The 15,600-nt window shown below is 47.4% G+C and overlaps 1 protein-coding gene across 5 annotated transcripts in view; it reads left to right on the forward strand.

Moving 5' to 3' along the window:
- Positions 1–73: 73 nt before the first annotated feature.
- The window catches only part of Cnksr3 (CNKSR family member 3), an 84,841-nt gene continuing 69,314 nt past the window's right edge, over positions 74–15,600 (forward strand). For 4 of the 5 annotated variants that reach the window (XM_074071956.1, XM_074071985.1, XM_074071974.1 and 1 more), the window contains exon 1: positions 75–670. Coding sequence is in view for 2 of the 5 variants with exons in the window: in XM_020155016.2 (XP_020010605.1) it covers positions 619–670 (52 nt within the window). In the remaining 3 variants the exon portion in view is untranslated. Of the gene's footprint in view, positions 671–15,600 lie in introns of all 5 variants that reach the window. The other variant, XM_074071990.1, reaches the window with a different exon arrangement.

A 15,600-nucleotide genomic window follows, 5' to 3' on the forward strand; every position in this document is an offset into this window, starting at 1 on the left:
CCCGCCCCTCCGCGAGTTGCACTCGGGGTTCGGCCCCGCCCCCTCTTTTATTCCGGGAGCGACGCGGGGAGCAGAAACTTTGCAAGCCGAGCGCGCACGCTCTGCGCTCCTCCCCGCCAGGGCAGCCCGGGAGGTGGCGCCGGAGGTGGGACCCGCAGGCGGGAAGGCTCGGGACGCCAGCGCACGCCGAGCAGGGACCCCGGGGAACGCGGCGCCCCTGGGAGGAGCGGAGGCCAGCCGATCGCGCGCCGCTGGAGCAGGGCAGGAGGTCTCGGGCCCCGAGAGCCCCGCGCCGAGCCGAGGCCGGGGGTGGGGGTCTGGGGTCGCGGCCCCGCGCGCCCGCAGCTGCTGTCCCCCGGGAGCAGCAGCTGTGCCCCGGGGAAGAAGGAGGAGCTGCCGCTGGACGGTGGCAGCGGGAGGAGGAGCGACACAACTGCAACTGTCCCGTGTGCCGGCGACAGGGCTGCCCTCCCTTGGCTGAACCGCACCGGGATGACCCGCTGACCGCGGCCATGCAGCCTTGACCTGGCTCCCGGGGGCGCAGGGGACGAGTCGCGGGCGCAGGCAGCAGCGCTTTTCCGCCGACCCCGAGCCCAGCGAGGGGCGAAGCCACTTACCATGGAACCCGTGACCAAGTGGAGCCCCAAACAAGTGGTGGACTGGACTCGAGGTGAGCGAGCCTGGGGGACCCCGACGCCCTCCAGCCCCGTAGATGGAGCAGGCAGGAGCTGGGGAAGGGGTGCTCAGCCCCCCCTGCCGCAGAGAGCACAGCGTGGCGACATTGCAAACTTCTGCCGAGTGGCCTGTGCTCCTCTCGTGTGCCTTTCGGGGGTGCGGGTTGGAGCAAGTCGAGGGGAGCCCCATATCTAAACCAGGGCGTAGGGTGGCCTTTCTGTGCGGGATGGAGGGTGCGGACGTGGGTTTCGGCGCGGGGGAGCCCTCCCTGCCCTGTTGGGGTGCAGTGCCGGCGACCTGGCTGCCTGTCGCCGAGCGCAGAGGCACAAGGCGCCTTTGTGTGGGTGACTCCGGCTGGACCTCGTAAATGCTGCGTGCCCAGAGCAGTCCGCGGGCGTGACGCGGCGGTTGGACAGGTAGAGGGAGGCCGGCGGCTGGCGGAGCCTGTCTGTTTGGCTTGGAGCAGGCGAACTGGCAGCGCCGGAGCCAGCGCTATGGCATTTGTGCTGCTCAGATCCTGCAGCCAGGACTCTCGGGGACTCAGAAATTTTAGCTCCAGAGGGCGCCAGGACCTCCCGCGGCGCAGCATTTTGGGAAGGAGAAATGCACTTTGAAAGCACTGTCCCGAGTTGTACGGGAAGAGCAGTGGGCGATGGGCAGTGGAGTATGGGTAGGAGTTTTCTCCTGGCTGCCTCGCTTACTTTTTAGTGCCTCCCAATGTCCCCAGGGAAAGATGCTGGAGACTCCTCAACTCTGTACTCTTCTAAGAGAACCAAGTTCACCCAGAACAACCACTGGAGGCTCCCTCCTTCTCCACTTTGGAGTGGAGGGCTCCCTCTCCACTTCGACATCTCTTTATTTCAAGTTACTGTTGTTTTGTTTTTCCTTTCTTCTGTCTGCTCTTCTAGGTGAGGAGTGGTATTATTTCACAGTAATAATAATTAGAATTGCATAGCACTTCACAGTTTGCTAAGCTCCCTCTGCTCCGTTACTGCCTTTGGTCATCACAGTAGGCCTGAGAGGTAGGTAATGATGGTTGTCATCAGGTCACCTTTCAAACTCATGGCCAACACATAATGAAATTTATCTCATTTCTCATGCGTGGTTCCTTGCATGGATCACTGAAGGGGATGTCCCAGTGCGTGGGACAATTCCCTGCTCCTCTGGGGGAAGGGAAAGAATACATCTTCTTCCTCCAGGAGGGGTTTGCTTAGTGACCAGAATTTCCTGGACTCGTTTGTAAAATGAGATGAAAACAACCAGTGCTTGGGCATAGGTGACTAGACTGGCATTGCTAGAGCTGGTAGACTTAAAAGCCATACACGCCCTACCCTTGGAGTGAAGTGCATGCCCCTGTTGAAGCTGTCACCAAGTTGCCTAGCTAGCAACTTGCTAATGAGCAATTTCCCTTGCGTGTCCACCAACAAGACAACACAGCAAAGTGTTCAGCCCCTGTTGACCTCTCCAGTGGCTCTGTCCAGTATGGTAGCCAGTAGCCACACTGGCTGTCCAGGCCTCGAAATGTGGCTGTCAAAACTGTGATGTGCTCTAAGTATGAAATACACTTGTCATTTGGAGACCTGATGTGAAAACAAAATGAATGTAATATATCTTAATTTTTGTACTTATTACATGTCGAAATGATAGTAATTTAGATATATTGGGTTGGCTAAAACTTATTACCAAAGTTAACTTTACCTGGTTATTTTTACTTTCTTAGTTAAGGCCCCTACAAATTTGCAATTACACATGGCTCCTGTTTGTGGCTTGCTCCTGTTTCTTTTGGATAAAACTGCTCTAGGGTAAGGAAAGGGTTACATTTTATTACTCCTGAACCTGTGCCAGCTGACTTGATAATATACAACCAGAAAAATGGTAACAGCCACACAGGAAGACTATGGGGTGAGATCTTCACACCCTCAAGATCTGTCTTTTTTTTTTTGGACCCTCTTGGAATTGGGTGAGAAGTGTCAATTTACATCCTGTTAGATTTGTTTAGCACTGAAAAGGAAGCACAGATTAAAATGTGTTTTTGGTATCAGTTGCCTTGACATTTTGACTTGGTTGAAATTGCTTGCATCTGGAGAAAGTTTTCTACTAACCCAAAAGACCAACTATGGTGGCTCAATGTCTTTGATTTGGATTCGGTTTCATACCTGGGTCAGCACTTGGTGACTTCATCCAAAACGCTTGTGCCCTTTTGGGTCTCATAAATACAGCCTCATAGAAAGATCTGGATACTTTCTATGTTAAAATCTAAAAACAGATACAAAGGAGCAAATGTTGACAAAGTCTTAGATGGCAAGGTAGCACATTCTTCCAGATGACATGACACAGGACAGTACTTGAGCTTTTCTCACACAGATGCACTGGTACTGACTTTCCTAAACAATGGACTTTGGCAAACTTATTTGGGTACAGGGCCCATTTCTAGCTGTCTTTGCTAATCTCTCTATGCAACCCCCACTTAAAAAGTCATTCCCCTGATAAGCAGCCCTTCACGTTGACGGTGTCATTTTGCATGGGTGTGAGTTTGGTGGTTAGGAGCATGTAGGAAGCCAGAGGTTTAAGACTCTAATCCTGACTATATCTACAGCTTGAGCTCCTGCTGACAATATTATCAGACAGATTCATGCATTAAGAAAGAAGTTGCTGTCTCTAGAAAGAGTCATCTGACTTATTATTGACCTTTGGCTACTCTGTTCACTGGCTTTGCCTCAATGTCAATAGGTGATGAGTGAATACTAGCCATGTGTTAGGCACAGGTCTAAGCGTCGTATACATATCAACTCATGTAATATGCACAACCACTGCTGGAGGTAGGAAATGTTTTCATTCTGCAGATGATGACACTGAGGCACAGAGAGGTTACGTATCTTCACCATTGTCACCCAACTGGCAAGTAGCAGAGCAGCATTTGATCCCCAGTGGTTAGAGTTCAGCTTACTCCATCTTCTCAGGATTTTCTTCCCAAGGCCACACTGACAATCAACTTCCAGATTCTCATGGTGCAAGCTATTGACATTGTATGTTGGCAAAGGAGACTATCCAGTATACGTTTGTCTTATTTCTACCAATTCTGTGTGTGTCAGAAACTTATTTATAAATCAAATTAATTCATAGTTCATGGCCCCATTCCAGCCAAATAACTATATAAAGGCTTTTTGCAAAACAAGTGATCTTTTACAGCATGTAGAGTCAGTCACATAACAGAACACTGGGTGGATTACCAAGTGGGAGTTTTAGTTTTCCTTGTGAAAGAGTCTGAGCCTAGGCAGTCCAGGATTTAATGGGGCCTCTTGTCCTTCTGCTCTGCACGTGACACAGATGTGGCATAGCGCATGGTATTCATTGTCACACTTAGTTCCTCACTGTAAGACGGGTGTTCTACCCCAGTGTTGTGTTCCTGTGCCAGGAAGGAGAAAGGAGACCCATAGAAGGCCAATGCATGGTGCCAGCTAAGTCATGCCCTCTGAGTTCTCTGAGCGTCTCCTTCAATCACGTGACCTCCTCCATCCTAATTGTCAGAACTGTCACATGGCCACCTCATGCTTCAAGGGCTGGTCACTATAGTTTTCTTTTTTGTACGTTGTGGCCCTGAAAAAAAACTGGAGTGTGGTCAGTAAGGAAGAAGGGGAGAATAGAGCGTGGTGGCAGGCAGCAGTGTCTGCTTCACAGGAATTCACATGTATTATTATTATTTTTTTGGCGGTCCTGGGCCTTGAACTCAGGGCCTCACACTTGCTCGGCAGGCGCTCTGCCGCTTGTGCCACTCCTCCAGCCTTTTTTGTGTTGGTTTTTTTCGAGATAGGGCCTCACGAACTATTTGCCCTGGCTGGTTTTGAACCGTGATTCTTGTGATCTCTGCCTCTGAGTAGCTAGGATTACAGGCATGAGCTCCCAGTGCTGGGGTACATATATTGATTTTCATAGATTGGTTCTGAAGCAGACTCATGCTTGCTTTCCATTGACATTTGACCCCTGGGCCAGCTCTGTTTTAGGAACAGTTCTGTATCTCCATTCCTGCTGTTTTTTCAGGTCAGACCTTGCCTTCTTTGAGGTCCTTGTCTCTAGGCTTGATTTAAGCAAATCGTGTTTTTGCTTATAGGCCCCTGGGGAGTGTGTTCAACAAAGAGGAGGGACTGCTTCACCCCAGCAGCCCTGTCCTATCTTTGACATGACAGCCTGGATCGGGCAGCTCTCAGTCAGTGTGCTGCAGAATGAGACACCTGTACAGCTCTGCCTTTGTCCCAGAACGGAAGTCCCTCTCCTTGGTGGCATTGCTCACTTTCCTGTCTCTAACCAAGAGCGAGGGTTTTATCTAAAGCTGAGCTGTGGGACTCCAGGCCTTGGCGCACCCTCTTATCTGGCCACCGGCTCTGCTCTTTCCTGTAGGTCTGGGAGTAGGAGGTTCACCAGCGATCTTGAAGTGCCTCGTGGTGGGGACACGGAAGGAGGAACTGCCTTCCGTGTGAACTGTTGAGGTCTGGTACACTGTCGGTCAACTACAGGGTGCGACCTTGCTCTGTTAGCCCTTTCTGCCACCGTGCATATGGAGACTGGTGCTTTTTATAATCTTGATTCCATTTTGAGCTATATCTTTCTTTGGTGGTGGTGGTACTGGGGTTTGAATTTAGGGCCTGTGTTTGCTAGGCAGGTGTTCTACACTTGAGCTATGCCTCCAGCCCTTTTTGATTTATGTTTTTCAGATAAGGTCTCACATAATTTGTCTGTGGCAGGCCTCACATCATTATCCTCCTACCTATGCCTCCCACATAACTGGGATTACAGATATGTAACACCATGCCTGGCTTGTTTGTTGACATGGAGTCTTGCTAACTTTCTGCTCTGGTTGGCCTCAAACTACTATCTTCCCAGTCTCCACCTCCTGAGTAGCTGGGATTCTAGGCATGTACCACTATGGCTGGCCTTGGGGTATAACTTTTCTTTTAGCCTCTATGGTCACTGGAGAAGGGATGTACTTTTTTTTTTTTTAGCAGCTGTAGGAATAACAATTTGGCCATCGGTCAAAAAAACTTCTCTTCTACTCACTGTTTCTTTTTGTGGACTTGAGCACTAAGGTTTTCTTAATTATAATACTGGATAAACATTGACTGGAGCACTTAATATGTGGCAACTCCTGTTCTGAGTGCTTGGTTTAGACTCACTCCTTTAATCCTCAGAAAACCCAATGAACTGCACATATTAAAGAAACTGAGGCAGAGAGGAATGAGTTGCTCAGGGTCACATTTACAAGAGGTGCTGTGCTTTGAAACACCCCTCCATCACTTCCCCTCGGCCATGCCTCGAGCCAGGCAGAGGAGGCTGGTGGTTGGAGTGTGGGCTCAGGAGTCAGGCTCGCTTTGCATCCCAGTTCCGCCTCTGACTGTGCCATCTTGTGTAAGCTCCATAAATTGCTACTCTGTGTTTTTATTGCTTCCTCTCTTTTATCCTGTAGCCCCAGGACATGAACCTTCCTCTCGGAGCAGTGGGTGGGTTCCGACCATTCAGGGGCACCAGTTGATGCCAAAGAGATTCTCTGCCAGTTGCCAGCAGTCAGAGTATTGGGGCAGCCCCTGTACCCGATCAGGAAGGTTCTTGATTGGCTGAGTGATGGGTGTCTCTTGACAAATATCCTGATCCTTTGGCTCAATCAGTTCAAACCACACTTTATCACTGTGAGCGTGGCATCAGGATGACGGTTGCTCTGGACTGCTGACCTGGGATGAACAGCACCAACCTCACTGGGGACCCAGAAGCTCAGGCCTGCTAGTGACAATCGTGTTTTAACAAGGGCTGCAAGCTTCCCTCACAGATGGGAAAGCCGGGTTCTAGCGCAGGGCTGTGGACGTACCCACCCACTGCAGTACTGGGTTCTCTGCTCCGGTGGGTGCTCGGCTGATGTGCTTAAGTTCTGGAATAATTGACGCTTCCTTTGGTGATGCTTGGCCTGGCCACTCATTAAACCAGAAGAGCAATCTCAGGGCGTGTGTGCAGTCAGAAGCAGTGCCTAGCAGCGACATTAGGTCCCTGGGCATGGCCTACCTCTCCCTTGGCACTTTCTCTGAACAACTTTTCATTTATTTATTTATTTTCATTCTTGTGATAGGCAGTGAGGGTGAGTTGAGGTAGTTAGTGCTCACTGTGCTTGAAGCTCATTTTCAGGCTCCCCAGCTGGACTTGCAAGGACCAGATGGGTTTCTGGACAGTCGCATTGTCACTGCTGGAACAAATAAGCAGGGCAGTCCTCAAAATGTGGGAGTTTGCATTGTGCCTAGCTGGGAGGGGGTGTCCCAGTGAGTCTCCATGGAGATGGGGAGGGGACCTCTTCCTGTCCAGACTCCCTGACCAGGTGCAGTTGGGAAGCACCTTGTGTCTGCCTCATCAGGCCTGTGTCCCTGCCTCTCCCTGTGGCTACCCATAGCAGTTGTGCTTGGGGACGCATTTGTTCTCATCTCACTTCCTCTTTTTGCCCTCACTCCTTCTCCTGCTGGCTTCACATCCTGGCATAGCTGTCATAGAGGCTTTAAATGAGCAATTGGATCTTATGCACACGAGCTCTGCACAGCACTGACAGGTGGCTCTTGTTTTATTCTTTTCATGGGAAGTTGTCACTGTGGACAGGCAGAATGGAGGCTTTGAAACATGAGTTGACCAAGGTCCAAATGCAGAGCTAGGAGCAGACTTTGTAGACCTCCATTCTGTTCTATCCAGTCCCAGCTCCTCCTCTAGTCAAGGTGGACGCCTTCTGTTCCTTCCTACTCAGCTAGTGTGGGAAGGGTGACGCCAAGGAAGTCTAATCTTATCTTGCCTTATCATTCCTTTAGGACTTACAGTCCCTGGACGTAGTCCTTTGATTTTTTTTCTTCTTTTCTTTTTTTGGCGTTACTGGGGTTTCAACTCAAACCTCACTCTTCCCTATATCTCTGCCTCTGAGTAGCTGGGATTATAAGCATGAGCCGACATGCCCAGTTCCCATTTTTCTTTTCTTGTTTTCCAATTCATGGCTTATGCAAGATCCTAGAGGTTTTGAACTTAACCTTGTCAGTTTGGGACATTTACTGTCACATATATATTTTTTTTTTTTGTTGAAGTTGGTTTGTTGTGTTGTGTCATTATATTGTTTCTAAAGGTAACTCAGCAATGGAATGAATCATTTTTCTTTTTGACTCTCTCAATCTTACATGCTTTTGTTTTGGTTTGAGATCAAACCCAAGTCAAATAAATGACTCTTGTGCACGCTAGGCAAACGCTATACCACTAAGCTATCTTCCCAGCCCAATTTGTTTTTTTTTCTTTTCATGATATTGGGCTTTGAACTCAGGGCCTATACCTTGAGCCACTCTACCAGCCCTTTTTTTTTTGTGATGGGGGTGAACTCTTTGCCTAGGCTGACTTCAAACCATGATATTCCTGATCTCTGCCTTCTTGAGTAGCTAGGATTACAGGTGTGAGCCACTGGCATCTGGCCTAATTTGTGTTGTTATTTGGGGTGTCACACTGCAGATTTCTTGTCTATGTGATCCAGTCAGTATGTCTACTTGGTGTATACACACACACACACACACACACACACACACACACACGACTTTCTTAACAACAGTTGTGAATTTTCTGGCCCAGTTTCCTATCTTCATTCCTCAGAGCATATTCATTTTGGCTGCTTTGTGAGAGAAGGTCAGGCAGCTCAGTAGTGAGGCCTAGGCTGTGAAATCAAACAGAAACGGATTCAAATTCTGGGTCTGACACAGCTGTGAAACGAGGCTGATTGCAACCAACTGACAGGAATGCAATATGGGGAACACTGCAGGGTGCGTGGCATTTAAGAATTCACAAACTGGTTATTACTGGTGATTAATTCACAATACCTCAAGTGAACTGGTGATAAAATTGGATTGTTTTTATTCAAATATTTAATCCTGTCATGGCTGATTGTCACATTTTACACGCCCAGTAATACTTTAGGACAATCCCACCCTTCTTCCTTGGTGTATAGGAGGGGAGTTCGGTCAGCCTGCTTTCTGTTTTCTCAAAGGGGTCCTTGGCCTCTTTCTTTCCTATCCTTAGAGGACCTCACAGGTCCTGCAAGAAGGTGGTGTCACATAGAGGTTCAGCAGGAGCTTTTACTTTGGTGACACATTCCACCCTGTAGTAAAAGAGTTTCAGATTCATTGAGCAAGCACAGTGACTTTTGGCCTCAGAAGCAAGGGGTGATTCAGGATCCCCTCAGATGCCCACATCCTCGGATGCTCACCGCCCTCACAGAAAGGTGCACAGTGCTTGCACAGAGCTTACTCACATCCTTATGATACTCCACGCCACTCAGAGCTAGTCACTCCACTCACTTAGTGTGAGTGCCATGGCAGTGGTTGTTCCTGTGTATTGTTTAGGGAATTATGACAAGAATAAAAAGCCTGTATATGTCCAGGACAGACACTTTTTTTTTTCTGCAAATATTCCTAGTCTGGTTGGTTGAATTTGCTGAAGGAGAACCTGTGGATGCAGAGGACCTGCTAAATTTAAGATGTTGATCTAGGTTCGGGGATCCAGCTGTGTTGTAGGGACAAGGGTCCAGCTGGATCTGTACTGTAGTGTGGGAGATGGGGGGAGGGAGATAACAAATAACCACCACCAAACACAAGCAAGACACTCTCTATGATTGGTAAGTGAGGAAAGAAATGCAGGGAGATGTGAAGGTGAGGGACTGGGTAAAGGGCTCTTTTGGGTGGAGAAATGGGGAAACCTTTCTGAGAAGACGACACGTAGGCGGGAGTGACAGGAAGGAACCAGCCATGGGAAAACTAAGGAGATGAGCCCTAGGGTTGGAATGAGCACGGTGGGTTTGAGGAAGGAAAAACGGACATGGTGGAATGATACTGAATGAGGGTAGAGGATAAGAGCGAGAAAGGGTAGATGGCGTAGGGTCTCGTGAGTCGTGGCCAGTCACTTGGAGTTTTTCTAGCTGTGACATCTTTCTATCACAACAGCTGTGTTTTGAAAAATCCCTCTGGCTTCTTGGGGCAGCAGTGAATCCAGGAAGCCCAGCCAAAGGTGATGTCACCGTCTGTAGGTGACAGTGTCTTGGACTAAGGTGCTGATGGCTCTGGCCTCTGTGAGGCCAAGTTCTAGGAGCATTGGGTTCTCAGTCACTTAGAAATCATGTTTGAAATTGGGACATCTGCTTCTCTTCCTCCTCCTGGGCTTTGAGAGCTCCCTGGATGTCATTCCTCTGGTTGTTCTCTTGCCTGTGTGATGGTCACTTAGGACAGAGGCTGCACTCTGCCTTGCTGTCCCCCCAGGCTTTGGTCACATCACTGATCTTTTCTGGCACATTTTGCAGCTTATTCATCTATGAATAGGGTTTTTTGAAAGCGGACTTAGCCTGGGTGTTTTCTTTGACATCAAATGGCTAATTGAACAGTTTCTAAGCTGGGCCACAGAGGCAAGCGTGCTTGTGTTTATTGGGACACAGTGGGTCCTTAGGTTACAGATCAATAGGTGGTAAAAACTAGAACACTTTGTGCACAAAACCTCTTACAGTATTTGAGTAAAGAAACTGGGAGATCTGACTTAAAATAATTCACTCCACTGATGGGCTGTCCTAATTTTTGCTTTAGAAAATAGAGCCATTTTGGATGAATAGATGGTATTTTGGGAAATTCTCAGCAAGTAAGAGTTGAATGCTTTTTTTTTGAAACTCAATGCATTACTTCTCAAAAGAGAGGTGCAAGAGGGAGCAAACTTGAGGATGAGAAGGCTTTGTCATAATAACCTGAAGCTCTTTCCTGGTACCTTGCACCCAGCTTCTGGGCCACTGTTAAGGAGCCCGTCAGCCTGGTTGTAGGAAAAGCCCTACGTGTCATCTATCAGAAAAAGCAGCGACTGTGATCATCTGAATCATGCTTTCCTGAGGAAAGCTTTCAGTGAGAGGAAACCTTCTATTTCCTGTTTCCAGAGATTTGCAGAGGTTTGGGAGACACTGTATGTGTGTGTATGTGTGTGTGTGTGTATGTGTGTGTGTGTGTGTGTGTGTGTGTGTGTGTGTGTTTCCACCTTTACTTAGGAAGATGTTTATTATAGGCCAAGCATGGTGGCACACACCTGTAAACACAGCATTCATGAGGTGGAAGCAGGAGGATTGAGAGTTCGAGGCCAGCCTTGCTACATAGTGAGACTCAAAACCAAGAACAAAACCAAACCCAAAATGTGCTACTTGAGCAGTCTTGCATGTTCTTAGGGTAATTTGAACCACAGTGTCTTCAGGAGAATCCAGTGGGCATACCAGGTGGCACACTCTGTGGAACAGAGGAAAACTAGGTGAGGTGGGCAGGGTGTCCCTGGCTCCGAGTAATGCCTGTCAGAGCTGTCAGCACTGTCTTTCCACAGACTCTGACTAGATTCCAGCTAACCTCAGACATATGACAGGTCTGGGAGCAGCATTCAGCCTGGGGACCTAGGAGGAGGGGACTATTCCTGGCATGAAGGGATCTGTTTGGGTATTGTGTGGAATTTGCAGACCTTACCAATATGGAGGAGTAGAATGTAATACCTCCCCTTCACCTCTCCATTTTGAGAGAGAGTGGCTAGTTCTTTCTCACTTAGCTCTCAGGTTTTAGCTTGGGAACAAAGAATGGAGATGCAAAGAGAAGTGAGGGAGAGAAATGGTGGTTGTTCTGTGGATCAAAGCCAGGGCCTTGCATAGGCTTGGCAAGTACTCTCCAACTGAGCTTTATCTCAGCCCTTGAATTGACACAGGGTCTCATGGTGTAGCTCAGGCTGGCCTTGAAATTTGGGGATGGATGTAGAAAGAGGCAAAGCCCCCTTCCACCCAGTGCTCTATGAGACTTTGCAGGGTCTGAATACAGGAACTTCCAGTCAAGGTTTTGAGACTTAACTTAACATGGGCATGTGTTGAATTCTGAGGAGGAATAGCTTGGCAGGTTAAGAGTGAGCACACCCTGATACCGACATCAGAAGTGAATCTAGTATGGAGATGACGCATTTTGCCCAATGCTACCATCTTGCTTCCGGTTTTTAAGAAGACAAAGTGCCCTCTTTCACTGGAGTGCTCTGTCTTCTGTTTTAATGAGGTGCAAATATCATGCAGTTTGGCACATGAAATGTGTTAAAATAAAGTAGTGTTAGTCGAATCTCAGGTCCTCAAACATGAGTGTGAAATGATGCAATATACATGATATGATACCCTAATTTATTCCTGTTCAGCCCATCCCAAATCATAGACTACCAAACAGTGTGGAGGATTGCTGTTCAGGATGGCATGGAAATGGAGGCACAAAAGCACACTGGTCAGTGTGTGATGCACCTTTGTGTAATCCTGGAAGTCTTGCCCAGTGCTTAGCGGGATAAGCAGTTCTGGCTAACATAAGTGACCATGTGTGTGGGTGAGCCAGGTCCCTAGATCACTGCCTCTTTAGGGTTGCCAAAGTAAACACTGAGTAGACAGCCAACTAGGGAAAGAGGGCAAGGATGCAGTTTTAACTGGAGTGACCAGAGCAAATTTCAGTGGGAGGAAGAGATTTCCTGGCAGGAGGAACAGTAAGTGCAAGAGCCCTGAGCAAGGGAAGGCCTGCTGTGTTTAAGAGGACAGGAGGCCAGAGTGGCTGCAGCAGAGGAAGGGAAGGAAGGATGGCAAGAACTGAGATGGAGGAGGCCAGGTGGCATGGAGCCTCAGAGATCCTGATAGACATTTTGGCTTTCATTCAGAATTTTGGGGAGCCATTAGAGGTTTTTGAGCCAAGGGGTGATATCAGATTTACATTCTGAGATCACCATAGCTGCTGTGTAAGGGTAGAGTCAGGGAACCAGTTCAGGCACTATGGCAATAATGACATGAAAGATGATGTTGTGCCCAGGTTGTGGCTGTGGCCACTACGAGAGGTGCCATGCCCTGCATAGTCTAGATAGCTACTAGGATTCACTGAAGGTTTGGGTGTGGGTGTGAAAAGACACCCTAAAATGTTCTGTGTGATGAGTTGCCATCCATTGAGAAGTGGAAGAATGTGGGAGAAGCAGGTTAAGTTGTGGATTTTAAATTCGCAGTGCCCATTAGCCCACCAAGTAGAGCCGGCAGTGGATACACATGTCTGGATTCATGTGGAATGGTGATACTAGAGAGAGATAAAGCTGGTGGCTGTTGGAGTAGACATGGCACTTGAGACTGGATGATATCACCAAGTTGAGTGAGTGAAGAAGGGAAGGGATCCAGGGAAGGGAAGGGAAGGAAAGGGAAGGGATGGGGTCCAGGACATTCCAGACTTCTTTTAGAAGTCTTGGTGGTGATCATCCAGTGTTGTGCCTACCCGTAGCTAGGAGTTAAGGTAGGAGTGGGTGGTGTCCTAAAGGCCAGTGTGGAGAGTGGCCCTAGGAGGGTCAATGAGAGGAGGACTGAGGCTGGACCATTATATTTGGCTGTGGGGAGGTCAGTGGTGAACCTGATAGGATACTTTTGTTGGGTTGGTGAGGGCAGACACCTGATTACAGTAAATACAAGAACAGATGGGAGGAGAGAGATTGATTGATGTTCTGAGAAATCACCCCCGTCATAAAGTAGAACCCGAATGAACACAGTGCTGTTGATGTCTCAGGATGATTTAAGCGCTGAGTGCATATGATTTTAGTTCCTTTAAAATCTGTAATCAACTTTGTAATAGATAACTGTTGGGTAACTAGATATTTGATAAATTGGGATGTATTTTGCCCTCCCTGAACGGGTAAGAGTACAGTGCAGGTGATACAGTCTCCAGCCAGGACAAACAAAGTCATTTATGTCGTGACTGGCTAGGTACCTGTGGCTTCTTTAGAAGAGTTTACTCAACAGAGATGGTCTCCATTATTTTTGCATCACTTCATAAAAGAAAACTTGGAAATGAGATTAAGTAGCTCTCTACCTGGGTTCTGTGTGATCCCATAGCTTACCCACTTAGGCAGAAAGGATTTGTTATGGACAGATCCAAAACCTTGGAAAAATTCCTTCTTGTTGTTGACCTACCTTCCTGCCTTGTAAGGTTTATCTGAAGCATCCAGAACGCTATGAAGCCATATATAAATAGTGTCTGTTACAGACCATGGATGGAAAAACCATTTGCTAGTAGAAAAATTGGTGTAATGAGAGAAAACCAATCAACTTTAAATATAATTCATCAAATATTTATTGAGTGTCTGCCACTGATAATGTTCCCTGCTAGGTGCTGTGGGCAAGACAGGGTCCCTGTTTGTTCACTACGTTTGGCCGAGTAGTATAGCGTAAGACAAGTCAACAGGCATTTAAGTCACAGGCATCCTAGAAGTACAGAGGAGGTGCGACTCACTCAGATTTGAATGAGTGCTATAAGGGAGACTTCCTGGAGGAAGAGACATCCAGATTGAGACCTGTGGGATGAGCAAGAGGTAGCCAGGCCTACAGTAGGGACAGGAATGTTCTTGCCAGAAAACTGGGAGGCAAGAGAAAATATGACATGTGCTAGCATTGTGTGCCGGCTGTATGGTGGGGTGGAGTGTCAGGGGGCAGGGGGTTCTAGATTACCAGAGCCCTCCGTAAGCCTTTGAGTAGGTGGAAACCAGTGAGGACTTCATTTCCTTTATGGAAGAAATGTGTATGTCTGTAATACATACATAATACATATATATATGTACACGTATTAGAAACTCACATCTCACGTGCATACATACCAATGTGTATTTATTTTTAAGGCTCCTGTATGCTACTGTTTGATTCAGATTTCTATCAGAAGAGAACATGTCACTATGCTGAACTGTTAGACCCCGTCACTAAATTGTCGGAGAATCTCCTGAACCCGGGGAAATGTCACTTAAGGCTCTGTGATAAAGGAACTTGACTTAGTGGGTATTTATTTCCTTTGATCTGTGAAATGTAAAACTGATCTGACTTAAGCGTAAGGAAACACAAAACGACTTTGTTTAAAAAAAGAGAAGGATCTACTAAATATTGACTTGAGCTAAAAAAAGAGAAAGGAGTTTGGGCTGACAGGGGATGAGAGAGAAAAGGGAAGCAGCAGGGAATGGAGGAGAAGATGGAGGTGACTAAGTCTGTTGTGAGGGATGTTCCCTGAAGTCACACTTGATCTGTGGGTATTATCTGTGATCTACAGCCTGGTGCTGATTAATGATTAATAGTGGTTTCTAGCTCAGTATGTAATGTAATCTTTGCTCCAGTGGGGTAAGCCAAAGCGTAGCATTTTCTGGAATTTATTCTTGAGAAGTAGCCAGAATTATCATGCAGGGGTTATAAAAGACCCCCATTCCGCCCCCAAGGGAAGGGTGCTCAGCATGTAAGATTAGCAGTATAATCCAGCATTCCCACCATGCTCTCCCCCTCTTCCCCCGGTACACTATATCCCTAATATTTACACCCATGTACTTACACACTGAAATCTTGGACCCAGCTCAGATGAATCATACACTTGCTATACCAGATCCACATGCAGCCACGTGGGCATTCGTTTCGGAGTTCCTAAACTCAGTGAGAACACACAATTTATACTTAAAAATTAATGGGTCTTGATTATGGCAGGAGGAAAGGAAAATCATGAGCCACCTCTGAAGGGTGTGACTGCCCCCAGTCTCACTTTGCGTTATTTTCTATATTGTTCTGGTGGTTGACACGGTCCTTTTTCCCAGGGTTAAACATGTACTCAGTTCTGGGAAAGCTTCCATTCTCAACAGTCCAAAGTTATAATTCAGTAGAATGTGGTTTTAAAATAATTTAACAAAGTAAATTTTTAGTTTTTGATAGTTACTGTGTAAACACCAGCCCCCAATTTTCTTGCTCTTGTTGCCTAGCCCTCACTTGATTTCTGAGTGTATGGTCCCTTGGAGGACCTGTCTGCTGTTATTTTAACTTTCAGTCAGCATCTGCGTCTGTATATTTTAGCAATTTGAAATTCT

Source organism: Castor canadensis, chromosome 1 (assembly GCF_047511655.1).
Source record: "Castor canadensis chromosome 1, mCasCan1.hap1v2, whole genome shotgun sequence".
NCBI lineage: Eukaryota > Metazoa > Chordata > Mammalia > Rodentia > Castoridae > Castor > Castor canadensis.